This window comes from Cetorhinus maximus, chromosome 14 (assembly GCF_964194155.1).
Source record: "Cetorhinus maximus chromosome 14, sCetMax3.hap1.1, whole genome shotgun sequence".
NCBI classification, from domain to species: domain Eukaryota; kingdom Metazoa; phylum Chordata; class Chondrichthyes; order Lamniformes; family Cetorhinidae; genus Cetorhinus; species Cetorhinus maximus.
The window spans coordinates 22,307,727-22,323,097 of NC_135892.1; the positions used below are offsets into that span (position 1 = coordinate 22,307,727).

Sequence of the window (15,371 nt, forward strand, 5' to 3'; positions counted from 1 at the left end):
TGAATAACAACAAGACGCTTCGCAGTATAAATGAAACATGGGAAAGATCGGCATTGCTGATGATATTTTGATACACCGGGCATTGATTGGTAGTTATCTGGTTTTGATCAATATAAAATTTAAGTGATACAGAGAAACAGCATAAACGACTGTATTGTGTGCTGCAACTGATTTATGGTGGCCGGAGATGAGGGGAAATTACTTCACAAAGGTGGGTGGGGGGTGTGGGGGTGGGTGGGTGGTGAATATTTGTATCCTTCATCGTTGGATACATTTAAGGCTGGGGTAGATAGATTTTTGGTCTCTCAGGGAATCGAAGAATATAGGGAGTGGGCGGGAAAGGAGTTGAAACTGAAGATTAGCTATGAACGTAATGAATGGTGGAGCAGGCTCAACAGGTCTTACTCCCATTCCTTGTCTGATGCTTATGCAGGAGATCTCCCGCAGATCACTAAATTTTGGGCTGCAGTGTTTTAAATGTTTCATAGTTTCCTACCTTGCCATTTGAAATATCTCCCCTGTCTTATCTAAAATGATGTAGGACGCTGAAGGAGAATTTTGGCACAATTCTCAGAAATTCCTGTCGTATGGTCAGCAGGCGATCAGTGCAAACTCTGCACAAACATTTGGAATTGCCCATTATTGCCATTTTCCAGGGAGACTATCTGTCTCCCATCAGAGAATTCCAGAGAAATTTTATGCGCAGAGGGTACTGAAATCCCAAACTCCTGCACTGCTGCATGAAAATTTCATCACAGCTTTCCTTAGGGCAGTCCCATGGGCCAAGCCTGGTCAAGCTGATGTGTAGAACCATCAAATTATGAGCTGTGGCCTTTTCTGCCTAAAGCATAACTCTCTCTTAACAAATCTCACCAAAGGGACCGAATTGTTCACATTCTGGGCCCATCAGCAACACTCTCCCCAACCCCCTCCCTTCTCTGTTTTCAGTCTGGGGTTGTATCAACTTTCAAGCATTAAAGTGGGGTCATAGTGGGAAAAGGTTTGCAAAGCACTGGTATAGATGAATTTAAGGAGAAGCAAGACAAGCATATGAGGGAGAAGCGAATATAAGGTTATGATATCTTTAGATTAGGAAAGATGGGAAGAGGCTCCAGTAGAGCATAAATGTTGGTACTGGTTGAGTTGAGTGGCATGTTTCTATGTGATATAACCTATGTAATCCACTCCTTTTATACCCTTGTCTCAGTTTTGTCACAAAAATAAACATTTGCACTGTTTTATATTGTTGTATTCATTTTGGTCTTTTTTCTGAACGATCAAAAATTGAAGGTCTTGAGAAAACAAAAAAAAAAATCAGGAGATAAATTGTAAGCACTACACCCTGTTTATTGTTTTATTTACTTTTATTTATTTAAAGGTAGAAGAAGCTGATGATTGGCTGCGCTATGGTAACCCTTGGGAAAAGGCACGGCCGGAATACATGCTCCCTGTTCATTTCTATGGGCGGGTCGAGCATGCAGCAGATGGCATCAGATGGGTCAATACCCAGGTATGTACCGCTTAACCTACAATGTGTAGGGGTGTGCAGTCAGACCATCAAACCAGCTGACTGTGTACCAACCTAGGTACTTTCTCTAAGAGCAACAGGAATCGATCATTTCAGCTCCTCAAACCTTCACTTTTTTTTTGGGCCTGGGGGAGAGTTCTGGATTTTCACCACCCTTTTTTTTTGTGGCAAAAGTGTGAAAACAGTATTCGTAGAATCAAACAGCTCAGGAAAAGCTCATCATTCCTGTGTCAGCTCTCTGAAAGAACTATCTAGTTAGTTTCAATTTGCCGGTTTTTCTCCCCATAATTTTGCAATTTTTTTTCCTTTTCAAGCACTTATCTAATTCCCTTTTGAAAATTGCTATGGAGTCTGCATCCACTGCACTTTTAGGATGATTGTTTCTTTAAGATGGCTTCTGCTGGAAAGGGGACAGGGAAGGCAATGCGTTGGGGAGGGAGAGAGTGGAGTGGTAAGATACCAGTTTGTGCTTGTGCTTCTGTCACATGAATGGTCTTTATGTGCCACCAGAGAAGTTGATGAGAGAAAGCGAGATACTTTCTGTCAAGACAGGAAAATGAATTTCATCCCCACAAATCTATAACCTATCATTCTATGGTACAACATATGGGGCTCAAAGGAGAAAAACACTTAATTCCTGCCAACAAAAGATGGTAGTGCTAGCAACCTGTGTACACTCAGTCAGTCTGTTGAAGTGCTTTAAAGACATTCATACCTTACGTAGGTAACTAAGCCTTGAAAGTCTGAAGGGGAAGCAGTTTTGTCATTAATTGATGGTTCAGGGAAAAGATACAGTACATAAAGAATTACATCGTGAAAAAGCAAAACAATGTTCTACCATTGGCCAATTCCTAAGTGGTGTAAAAAGGAATGTTAGCCTTTATCTCAAAGGGGCTGGAATATAAAGGGGAACAAGTCATGCTGCCATTATACAGACCCTTGGTCAGACTCCACCTGGAATACTGTATTCAGTTCTTGGCACTACCTTCAGAAGGATATATTGACTTTGCAGGGTACTCAGTGCAGATACATCAGAATATTGAGGTTTAGAAGGTTAAATTGCATGGACAGGCTGCAGATATGGCTCCAATTCCCTTGAGTTTAGAAGATGGAGGTGATCTGCAAATGCAGTGGAAATCTGGAATTCTTTGCCCCAAAAGGTTGTAAATGCTGGGAGGCAATTGGAGTTTCAAGGCTGAAATTGATAGTTTTGTTAGGTGAGAGTGTGAAGATATATAGAGCAATGGAGGATAAATGGAGTTGAGAAGACCAGCCATGATCCAATTGAAAGGCAGAGCAAGTTCAAAGGTTGAACCTCTTACTCTCGTTCCTAAGGAAAATATTGCATCTTTGCTGTTGATGAGGAGTCCCATGTGCCAAATAATGACCTTGTGTTAATGAAAACAGGTTGTCCTGGCCATGCCCTATGACACTCCAGTGCCAGGATTCAAGAACAACACTGTCAACACCATGAGGCTGTGGTCTGCCAAAGCTCCCAACGACTTCAACCTGAAAGACTGTAAGTTGTTAGAAAACTTCTCAGCAGTTGTGAAAAAATTGTCCCTATTATCAGTACAAATGAACATAACTATTGTATGTATTCTACAATGAATGGCATGCTGTTGCCATCATGTATATATTTAGTGGTCCTTGGGTGAAAGAATACCTTGCAGGAATTGAAGGGATGTTAGAGGAGATGGCTCGTTTGTAGCACGTTTTTGAAGAGAGGTAATGAGAAGAAATGTTTCAGGCGATGGCTTTTAATAGCTGAAGGATCCAGCCCCAATGATGGAACAGATGCATAGAGGTATAAGCAAGATGAGTAGAGGAAGCTGGTTGGAAAGACGACCTGTGGTAGCACTCTTGTCCGTCAGTACTACAACTGGGAGTGCTGTATTTTTGGTAAACCATAAGACATAGGAGCAGAAATTAGGCCATCCAGCCCATCGAGTCTGCTCCGCCATTCAATGATGGCTAATAAGTTTCTCAACCTCATTCTCCTGCCTTCTTCCCGTAACCTTTGATCCCCTTACCAATCAAAAACCTATCTATCTCGGTCTTAAATACACTCAATGACCTGGCCTCCATAGCCTTCTGTGGCAATGAATTCCCTAGATTCACCGCTCTCTGGCTAAAGAAGTTTCTCCTCATCTCTGTTCTAAAAGGTCTTCCCTTTACTCTGAGGGTGTGCCCTCGGGTCCTAGTCTCTCCTACTAAAGGAAACATCTTCCCCACGTCCATTCTATCCAGGCCTTTCAGTATTCTGTAAGTTTCAATCAGATCCCCCCTCATCCTTCTAAACTCCATCGAATATAGACCCAGAGTCCTCAAACATTCCTCATATGTTAAGCCTTTCATTCCTGCGATCATTCTCATGAACCTCCTCTGGACCCTCTCCAGAGCCAGCACATCCTTCCTGAGATACGGGGCCCAAAATTGCTCACAATATTCTAAATGTGGTCTGACCAGAGCCTTATAAAGCCTCAGCAGCACATCCCTGCTTTTATATTCTAGTCCTCTCGAAATAAATGCCAACATTGCATTTGCCTTCCTAACTACTGATTCAACCTGCAAGTTAACCTTAAGAGAATCCTGGACTAGGACTCCCAAGTCCCTTTGCACTCCAGATTTCTGAATTCTCTCCCATTTAGAAAATAGTCTATGCCTCTATTCTTCCTACCAAAGTGCATGACCTCACACGCCCCCACGTTGTATTCCATCTGCCACTTCTTTGCCCATTCTCCTAACCTGTCTAAATCCTTCTGCAGCCTCCCCGCCTCCTCAATACTACCTGTCCCTCCACCTATCTTTGTATCATCTGCAAACTTAGCCAGAATGCCCTCAGTTCCTTCATCTAGATCATTAATGTATAAAGTGAAAAATTGTGGTCCCAACACTGGCCCTTGTGGGACTACACTAGTCACCGGCCGCCATCATGAGAAGGACCCCCTTATCCCCACTCTCTGCCTCCTGCCAGACAGCCAATCTTTTATCCATGCTAGTACCTTGCCTCTAACACCATGGGCTCTTATCTTACTGAGCAGCCTCCTGCGCAGCACCTTGTCAAAGGCCTTCTGGAAGTCCAAGTAGATAACATCCATTGGCTCTCCTTTGTCTAACGTACTTGTTACCTCCTCAAAGAATTCTAACAGATTTGTCAGGCATGACCTCCCCTTGATGAAACCATGCTGACTTTGCCCTATCTTACCATGCACTTCCAAGTATTCTGAAATCTCATCCTTAATAATGGACTCTAAAATCTTACCAATGACCAAGGTCAGGCTAATCAGCCTGTAACTTCCCGTCTTTTGCCTCACTCCCTTCTTAAACAGGGGGTTTATGTAACACATTAGCGATTTTCCAGTCCTATGGGACCCTCCCTGAGTCCAGTGATTCCTGAAAGATCACCACTAACGCCTCCACTATCTCTTCAGCTGTCTCCTTCAGAACGCTGGGGTGTAATCCATCCAGTCCAAATGATTTATCCACCTTCAGACCTTTCAGTTTTCCTAGCACCTTCTCCTTGGTAATGGTCACCATACTCACCTCTGCTCCCCGACTCTCTTGAATTTTGGGGATGTTACTCGTGTCTTCCTCCATGAAGACTAACGCAAAGTACCTATTCAGTTCCTCCGCCATTTCTTTGTTCCCCATTATTACATCTCCAGCGTCATTTTCCAGCGGCCCAATGTTCACTTTTGCCTCTCTCTTACCCTTTATATATCTAAAAAAACTCTTGCAATCTTCTTTTATATTACTGGCTAGTTTACCCTCATATTTAATCTTCTCCCTCCTTATTTCTTTTTTAGTTGTCCTCTGTTGGTCTTTGTAGGCTTCCCAATCCCCTGGCCGCCCACTGCTCTTCGCCGCATTGTATGCTTTCTCTTTAGCTTTTATGCTGTTTCTGACTTCCCTTGTCAGCCATGGTTGCCTCGTCCTCCCTTTAGTATGCTTCATCTTCCTAGGGATGAATTTTTGCTGTGTCTCCCAAATTACTCCCAGAAACTCCTGCCATTGCTGTTCCACTGTCTTTCCTGCTAGGTTCATCTCCCAGTCAATTCTGGCCAGTTCCTCCCTCATGCCTCTGTACTTGCCTTTATTCAACTGTAATACCGTTACATCTGATTCCAGCTTTTTCCCCTCAAATTGGAGGGTAAATTCAATCATATTATGGTCACTTCCTCCTAAGGGTTCCTTCACCTTAAGCTCTCTTATCAAATTTGCCTCATTACACATCACTAAATCTAGAATTGCCTGTACCCTAGTGGGCTCCACCACAAGCTGCTCCAAAAAGCCATCTTGTAGACATTCCACAAATTCCTTTTCTTGGGATCCACTACCAACCTGATTTTACCAGTCTACCTGCATATTGAATTCCACCATGATCACTGTTACCTTGCCTTTCTTACACGCCTTTTCTATCTCCTGTTGTATCTTGTGCCCCACATCCTGACTACTGTTCAGAGGCCTGTACATAACTCCCATTATGGTTTTTTTACCTTTGCGGTTCCTCAACTCTACCCACACAGGTTCTACATCATCTGACCCTACGTCATTTCTTGCTATCGATTTAATTTAATTTCTTACTAACAAAGCAACCCCACCCCCTCTGCTAACCTACCTATCTTTTCGCTAGGATGTATATCCTTGGATATTTAGCTCCCAGTCCTGATCCCCCTGCAGCCATGTCTCCGCGATGCCCACATCATACCTGCCAATTTCAATCTGCGCCACAAGCTCATTTACCTTGTATCTGAGTGCACGCAGTATACGAAATAACACCTTCAGTCCTGTATTTCCCGTCCCCCTTCTCATTGTTGTCCCTTTATCTGATGTGCTTGAAGTTAGATTCCTAGCCCTTTCCAAACACTCTGTCATATTTTGTGTTCTGGAGACTTTAATGGTCCCTCCTGGGCTCTCCTTTCCTTTTCAGTTTTTTCATAATTTTCCATGAAGTTGAATCCACCCCCCCCAACATGCTAACCTGCTGCTTTGTTTCCCATTAGTCATACTTCTTGGAGTTTTACCCTTCCCTCCCCCCCCCACTTTCTAGTTTAAAGTCCTGTTGATCACCCTACTTACCTTTTTCGCTAGAACATTGGTCCCAGATCGGTTCAGGTGGAGACCGTCCCAATGGTACAGATCCCTCCTGTTCCAATACTGATGCCAGTGCCCCACGAAATGGAACCCCTCTTCCTCGCACCACTCCTTTAGCCATGTGTTTACTTCCCTTATTCTCGCGTCCCTATGCCAATTTGCACATGGCTGGAGATTATAACCCTTGAGGACCTGTTCTTTAATTTAGTTCCTAGTTCCTGATAATCCCCAAACAGGTCCTCTTTCTTAGTCTTACCTATGTTATTTGTCCCGACGTGGACCACAACAACTGGATCCTCCCCTTCCCTCTCCAAAATCCTTTCAAGCCGGTCAGAGATGTCCCTTACCCTGGCACCGGGCAGGCAACGTACCATGCGGGACTCTCGATCCTGCTTACAAAGGTTGCTATCAATTCTCCTAATTATAGAATCCCCTACAACTACCACTTGTCTTTTTGCTCCCCCCTCTTGAATGGCCTCCTGTGCCATGGTGCTGTGGTCAGCTGGCTCATCCTCCCTACAGCCCTGTTCCTCATCCACACAGGAAGCAAGTACCTCGTACCTGTTGGACAAGGTCAAGAGATGAGGCTTCTCTGTTCCTGAACACAGGATCCCTCTACCTGCCTCACTTGCAGTCACACCCTGCTGACCCTGACCACTGACCGAATTTGAGGTACTTAATCTACCGGGTGTGACCGCCTCCTGAAACAAAGCATCCAGGTAACTCTCCCCCTCCCGGATGTGCCGCAGCGTCCGGAGCTCGGACTCCAGCTCATCAATTCTGAGCCGGAGTTCCTCCAGCAACCAACACTTGCTGCAGATATGGTCACTGCGGCTCGCAATGGGATCTGCCAGCTCCCACATCATACAGCTACAGCACATCACCTGCCCAGCCATCTCTACTTAGTTAATTAATGCATTAATTAGCTTTGCAGTGTTTCTTTCAAATTTGGTGCAGATTTCCTACTAACCAATCAGGTCACAGCTTTCCTGTGATGTCACTTTTTCAGTTTTACCATGTCTCCGCCGCCCTCCTCGCGCTCTTTTATCCTGTGTCTCCGCCGCTCTCCTCGCGCTCTTTTATCCTGTGTCTCCGCCGCTCTCCTCGCGCTGTTTTATCCTGTGTCTCCGCCGCTCTCCTCGCGCTCTTTTATCCTGTGTCTCCGCCGCTCTCCTCGCGCTCTTTTATCCTGTGTCTCCGCCGCTCTCCTCGCGCTCTTTTATCCTGTGTCTCCGCCGTTCTCCTCGCGCTCTTTTATCCTGTGTCTCCGCCGCTCTCCTCGCGCTCTTTTATCCTGTGTCTCCGCCGCTCTCCTCGCGCTCGGGAGGTTCCATCTTTCAAGCGGCATGTCAAACTAAAGTTCCATCTGCCCTCTGGGTGGATGTAAAAAAGACATAGCATTGTTCTGAGGGATAGCAGAGGAGTTTTCTTCTCTGTCCTGAACAATCTTTAACCCCCAACCAACATTATTACAACAGAGTATCTGCTCATTACCTTGCTGGTTGTGTGCTTTACTGTGTGCGGATTGGCTGCTGCGCTTCTTAAATTAGTGATTACGTTTCAGTCATATTTTATTGGCTGTGAAGCATTTGAGATGTGAAAAGTGCTAGATAAATACCAGTCCTTTCTATGTAGATTGGGATGATTTAAAAGTGAGGCTTTTTTTTGTTCGAGCACAGTGGAATTTAATGAAGATTGAGTGTAGGGGACTTTGTGACAACTATCCCCTTCTACGCAGAGTCTTGAATATCTGAAGTTGTGAATGGTGCAGATGGGGAGGCCAGTGAAGAAATTGTTGGTGTATTTGATTCCTGAGAAGTTATTTGTGCTTGAGCGAAGTTTTCAGTGTCCTCGGAGGGTGTGGTTGTGGTAAGCAAACGAAGTTCCAGAGGAAGGAGGTAATCTTAGTGACCCACCTAACGTGTTTAAATCTGTTCAGAACTGAAGAGAAAACAAGGGGTTGGACTTTGCTGTTGATGGCACAGTGTCAAATCAATCTATGCACCTACTTACCATGAAACCCATGGCGAAGATTTCAGTTTGAAGGAGGATGCCCCCTCGGCATCAACTACAGTGAGACCCAATCGCACTGTGTAGCGCAAGTGAAAATGGCAGGCAGTTGCGGGCTTGTCTTCCACTGGCTGCATCACAAAAACTGGATAAATCAGGCTGCTTAAGTGAAAAGGCATTGGGACAAAGGATTAAATTGGATTTGTTTGAAATGATTCATTTAACAACCTTTAAAAGGTAAATATTTTAAAATAAGTACAATAATTTCGATCAGAACCATTTTCATGCATATATTGAAGTCAGATAAATCATTTTAAGAAGAGATATACATTGAAACCTTTAGAAATTCTGATAAATCATTATAAAAAGTCGTAGGTTTTAATTTTAACAAGATTTACCAGACTTCTAAAAGGTTTCAGGTTGACCTTCTTAACGATGTATCTGATTTGTTGTAAAAAGAGATTTACATGAAAATAATGAAATTGCCTGATGCGCTTGTTTCAAACGTGTTAACATTAGAAAAATGAAAAACTATGATAAATCTTAAAACAGAAAAACTCAGACTAACATTCTTTAAAACGATCATTTACTTGAATTCCACGTGAACCTTTAAAAGAACCTTTTGGTGTGGGCCTCTTCATTAAGTATTTGAAAATGAGAGGATGGCTCTTAATGCCTGTACTAGTTTTTTGGAGAATGCAGTGGTTCTTTGTTATTTGCTATCCGGTTGACTTTTGCCTTGTATAGTTAAATGAAAGGAGACTTGTTTCCTTGTTAATTGAATTCCTAACTGATTGCAATAGTTAATACTCCATTCCTTGCCCAATCAGCTTTGTATAAATGTATTTAGTTTTTCCTTCTTCCTTCTGAACAGTAACGAAGTATAATAAATTAAAGATGACAGTATTGTTACTCCCATGTTCGAATGGTAAACATTATTGGAGAGCAGTGAAAAAGAATCTGAGTGAATGGGGGTGGGGGAGAGTAGCAGTTGACCCAGTTCTTAAAAAGTATGAATATCTTCTCCAGCTATAAAGAAACAATAACAGCATATCATGTGTGGCCTTTTTTGTTCATTTGTATATGACTGATTCTGCCAACTTAAAGAAAAGGCTTGTTAGGAAATAGAAATAGTTTAAGTAAGTTGTATTTGTGGGTGTTAGGAATGAGTTTTAGCTTTAAAGTTTAAGTTTGAATTGTATTTCTGTCTTCGTGTGTTAAGAAAAGGTCAAGTTGAGTTTTAGTTTCACTTTAAAAGGTGCTTGCATTTCTAATGAGTTTTACGACTCCTAAAGAAGTTAAGCAAAGGAGAGGGGGGAAAAACTATGCTGTTGCCTAGCAACGGGTCCAGAACACACACACTCTCACGCACACTCACCGTCTCTCACTCTCACTCACACTCACACATTCTCTCTGCAGAAACAGTAATTTTGAGTTCAGATGGGAGAGCTGCCAGGCAGAAGCAATGTAGAAGGGGCAGATAGCCAGTCTAAGCTAAAGTTGGTTGAAAGTAGCTGCCAGAGAGAGACTAGAGCAAAAGAGACAGATAGCCAGTCCCAAGCTAAAGAGGGAAGTTGTTAAATCCAGGGGAGTGGAACAGGAGAAAGTCCCAAGAAGATCATCTTGTTAAAGGAAGGACAGGAACCTGGAAAAGGCCCTGTTAAGTGAAGTTAAGAGTGAGGAGCAGAGAAAGGCTTCAAGCTTAAAGAGATGAATGCTGCTGCAGGAAGCAGATTTAAAGTGATAAAAAGGCTTGAGAGGCCAGAAGGTCCAAAGAGATAGCTGAAGGCCTGTAACATTTTGCTATGAGCGTGCGAAGCAGTGGTGTACTGTTGGCTGAGTTGGTGAGAGAGAGAGAGAGAGAGAGTGCATGGAAGACAGCTTGAATGCATGTGGTGACCCAGGGGAGAGGAACATCAAAAGGAGAATTCAAAATCCTGGAGGTGTAAACCCTTGCAGAAGGCATCTGAGAGAAAGCGTTGGTTTGGGAGAAGATTCCAAAGTGAGTTCTTAGAGTGGAGATTGGAAACTCTCATGTGAAAGACGGAGTTCAGCGAGACTAGTTGGTTCACGGTGTGACAAGCATCTGGGGGGAATTGAGAGATCCATAGCATCTGTCTGGGGTAGCATCTGTCACTTGGTTTCAGAGTGTGGTGTGTCTGACCACAGTTCGTTTATTGGTTTACATGGACTGTGTACTTACTGCAAACATCAGAGTATAAGATAGCTTTTGTAACTTGTGTTATCCTTACAAATCTGTGTATGTCTCTAAAGGTATAGTTGTGGGTAAAGAAGTATTGTAATATAGTTTATCTTTACTTGTTAAATAAATGTCTTATTCTGTTAAAAGTTCATTAGCTGACTCCGGTGACTCTATTCAGTAGCCATTCTCCACATATCTAAACAAACAAATAAAAGTTAGGATCTATCAAGTCAGGTTCCTTGGGATCAGGCTTGTCCAGTTGTAACATCAGCTGGGATCATAACAAGCTCTACTCATCTGTGTCTCTAATTCTGGATGGTTTACCTGCCAGTGCCACTTAGTCAAACTGAAGATGTAATTCAGAGTGACCCAGGCCAGAGGTAGGTGGTGGTAGGAGGGGTTTTCTAGGGTAGGTGGGGGAGTGGGGTGGTGTGGGGGAACCGACAGCAAAGGCTGTGGGGTGGCTCTCAGTGAGGCCCCTGGCTGATGCAGAGTCCCATTATCAGGCATTGAGTGCCTTTGAATGAGGGATGCATCCTGGGAGACCACATTCAACTCGCTCAATTTGCTTTTCGTGCTTCCTGCATGGCGAAGTACTATTAAAGGGCCTTTTTTATTTGCATGAAAACAGACCAGTGCCATACAACTAGCAAGCTTCAGATCTATTTTTAAGAGGTGCAGAGAAACTGTTGGCTGGATAGCAAATCTTTTATGCTGTTATACGTATTCCCTGCCCCCATGAGCAGGTCGTCAGAGTTTCTGGCCTCTGAATCCTGAGTTTACATCCTTTGTCCAATGGGAATGGAGTGGTGACCCACCTCCTGGTTTGCTGAAGCATTAACTTCAGCACATTGTGTTTCTTATGGATTGCCAGCTCTGTTTGACTTGTTCCAGGAGGTTATTGCACATGACCTTTAACCACTTCACTCAATCGAACAGCTATTCTCCCCCCACATCTCTGCTTTTAATCTATTTTTAATTAATAAACAAGAGTGTTTGATATTTCTCCCTGGTTGCTCACAGCTGTGTCCAGATTAATGTTTAATTCTTGGAGACTTCAAGGCAATCCTTGTAGGTTGGTTATCCCAGTTACCTTGCAACATGAAACAGTCGGATTTGTAAATTCCTTTTCAACGTATTCTATAACCCAGGCCTAGGTGGACATCGCCAAATAATCCATGCCTGATGAGGATTCTCCAGCATTGATGAGCCAAGTCTAAAGGAAAGAAAGGACTTTAAACTTAATATTATAACATCTTTCACAGCCTTAGAATGGCAATGAAGTGCTTCATTGCCAATGAAGTACTCCTGTATTGTAGTCACTCTTGTAACATAAGAAAAAATGCAGCCAAATTGTGCACAGCAAGATATCACAGCCATATGTTGATGGTCAGTTAAAATAAAGGTCAGACTTGCAGCATTAACTCTGTTGCTCCCTCCAAAGAAACTGCCAGATCTGTTGAATATTTCCAGCATTTTATATTTTATTTCCGATTTCCAGCATCTGCAGTATTTTGCTTTAGTGTTTGGATAATCTGTTTTAGTGATGTTGGTTGAGAGTTAACCAGGATGCCCTGCTCTTCAAATTGTCATGTTTTGCCCACCGTCAATGAAGCACCCTTGTACAACTAATCCCTGTCACCAGTCTTAACCTGGTTATCTTCAGCCCATGGGCTGCATGCATACTGTTACATCCCAGATCAAGCACTCCTGTAAACTTTCTGAGAATACAAATGAATGGTGATTTATACTCGCGTAGAACTGCTGAGTTAGATTTTGATCATGGCACCCTAGTGAGGGGTAAACTTAAACCAGAAAAGACCTATCTTTAGCCCAACATGTGGAATCAAATTGGTTTAAAAAGAAAGACTTAGATTTATGCAGTGCCTTTCATGACCTCAGGACATCTCCATGTGCGTTATAGCCAATGACTGTTAAGGAACCTTGTTCATTTGTCTGAAAATATACTTCAGCCAATTTGTATAGAGTAATGTCCCACTAACAACAATAAAATAAATGACCAATTCATTTGTTTTAGGCTGGGTTAACTTATAACTGTTTGCCAGGATACCAGGGAGAATGTTCTTGCTGTGCTATGAGATTATTTATGTGCACCCAAGAGGGCAGACTAGATTACATCTAATCGGAAATCATACTCTGACAATATAGCATTCCCTTAGTACTGCATCGGGGTGTCACCTGCCAACATCAACTGGTGCTTGAGGTCAGCACCAAGCAGGCAAACTACTGAATGAGACCTGTGACATCTTAAGTGTTGTTTCATTGTGTTCTGTAAATAATAAAGGCAGTCCACCAAATTGAAACCAGTCTGAATAGCTTCCCTAGCTTCTAAATGGTCTTCCTCAGACACTGGCTGCAGCCCTTTGCCAAGTTCTGCAGATTCTGTCCGCAGAATTATTTGGCAGTTGCAGCAGATTGCACTCTGCTAAACAAGCTCATCGTTGATGTATGTTGGTGTGGGGCCAGAGACATTGCTTAAACAAACAGTGAAAGCAGATTCCAATCCTGTTACTCAATCCTGGTTTGTGTCAAAATCAGATTCTATTTCGAGGCATGACTGACATTCTCTTCAAAGACACTAAAATGAGGCCAACTTGGCATGCAGGGCAATAAATAAATCAAATTTGGTTGTGAAGCCTTGGTGGGTCACCACATTGGTCAGCTTGGAACATATTCCAGGAACTGTCATCTAATGACCTCCAATTGCTCTGACCTGATGCTCTTGCCACTGCTTGCCCTACATCACCATTCTGTTGGCACCTTACTTTCCATGGCAATTGAAAAGTGAACAGACTCTTCATTGTCTGATTAGATGCTTCGTAATTCTTAGTCAATTGGCCTCTCTCTCTCTCTCTCTCTCTCTCTCTCTCTCTCTTTCTCTTTCTCTCTCTCTTTCTCTCTCTCTTTCCCCCCCCCCCCCCCCCCCCCCCCTCCCCATTCACCAATGTTTTTATAACTAAAAAATGAAATTGCTCTCAGTTGTATCTGCGGCATTGATCTTTAATTGCTGGAGACACCTGAACAGTTAACAACCCTAGAATGCTATAGCTCATTATTGTAAATTTCCTGCTGTTGCATCAATCCTCCTCCTTAAGCAAGTCCCTCAGGACCAAGGATGGCTTGCTTCCACTCTGGTTGGATGGGTTCTGAGATGGCTGATAAATCAGACCCTGAAACAGATGGGGCAGGTACTGCTTGAAGGGTTGGGTAGATGGGTTTGTGTATCCTCCCTTGACTTCACCTCTACACATTCCTGAAAAAGTCTTTTGATATATACGTTGCCTTCCCAAATGAGCCTTCTCCATTTTGGTTTGCACCAATAGTCTCACCTTGATGGCATTTCCAGTGGCCTCCTGACAAATGACTGGATAATTTGTTCTGGTGTTGGTTGAGGGTTTCTCAGGACACTGCAATACCTCCCCTGCTCCTCTTCAAATTGTGCCATGGGATCATTTTTGTCCACACCTCAATTTTCAATATTATCATCCTTGTTTTCAAATCCCCGCCTTGGTGTTGCCCTTCTCTATCACAGTGACCTCCTTCAGGCCTACACCTCTCCACGAACTTCCTTCAACTCTGACCTCTTGTTCTATCCACCAGTTCCTTTGCCCTACCACTGGTGGCAATGCCTTTAGTCATCTGGCTCCTGAGTTCTGGATTTTCTCCCTAAAACACTCTCTGCATCTCTACCTTTCTCTCCTCCTCCATAACTCTCCATAAAACCTACCAATTTGAACAAGCTTTTAGTCATCTCATCCTGATATCTTTTTCTTTGGCTCGCTGTCAGTTGTCATCTGACTTACACTCTCTGAAGTGCCTTAGGATATTTTTACTCAGTTAAAGGTGCTATATAAATGTTAGTCCTTTTTTTAATCCAGTGGAATTTATTAAATTACAACTTTACAATCCCAGGAAACATGAATGAAGAACAGGCAGTCCCTTCCTTTCTGAAGATCCTAATCACTTGTTGATTTCATCAAATTTCGGTTCCTCAAATTTAAATCCTGAGCATTTGGTGAGGTCTCCTTGTTGTACTGACTTTAAAACATAATTTGTAGCTAGGAGAACTAATAGGTTTCTCTACAGATTTTTTTTCCAGCCTTTATTAATCCCTTTGTGGTATCAAAATGAAATGCTGTTAGTTTCCTGTACAGGAGTGAGGTAGTTAAAAGTTTGACCATTCTTCTCCTTTATATGGTACTGTAAGTCTGGATGAGTGACATGCTCCATGAGGTGCTGAGAGCCTCCACTGAATAGATTATAAACTTCACAACTTTTGGCACTGCCCTGAACTGTTCGCGTTATCTGTTCTTCACAGTTTGAGCGTAATAATGTAGAGACAATATGTGACTAAATTAAAGATTCCTCAGGCTAATGATTTTGAAACTAAAAATATCTTGGCTGCAACCTCATCAGAACAAAGGGTCTGCGAGGCTATGTGCCCTGCAGCAATTGGGAACGTGCAATGTATGGAACAGACTGCACACAAGCAATGATCCTTTTAAGATGCAC

At 43.0% G+C, this 15,371-nt stretch overlaps 1 protein-coding gene across 1 annotated transcript in view; it reads left to right on the plus strand.

The window, feature by feature from the left end:
• The window catches only part of pygb (phosphorylase, glycogen; brain), a 109,495-nt gene that overhangs the window by 24,778 nt on the left and 69,346 nt on the right, over positions 1-15,371 (plus strand). The window contains exons 5-6 of the mRNA XM_078556643.1: positions 1,379-1,510; positions 2,936-3,047. Coding sequence (XP_078412769.1) covers positions 1,379-1,510; positions 2,936-3,047 — 244 coding nt within the window. The remainder of the gene's footprint in view (positions 1-1,378; positions 1,511-2,935; positions 3,048-15,371) is intronic.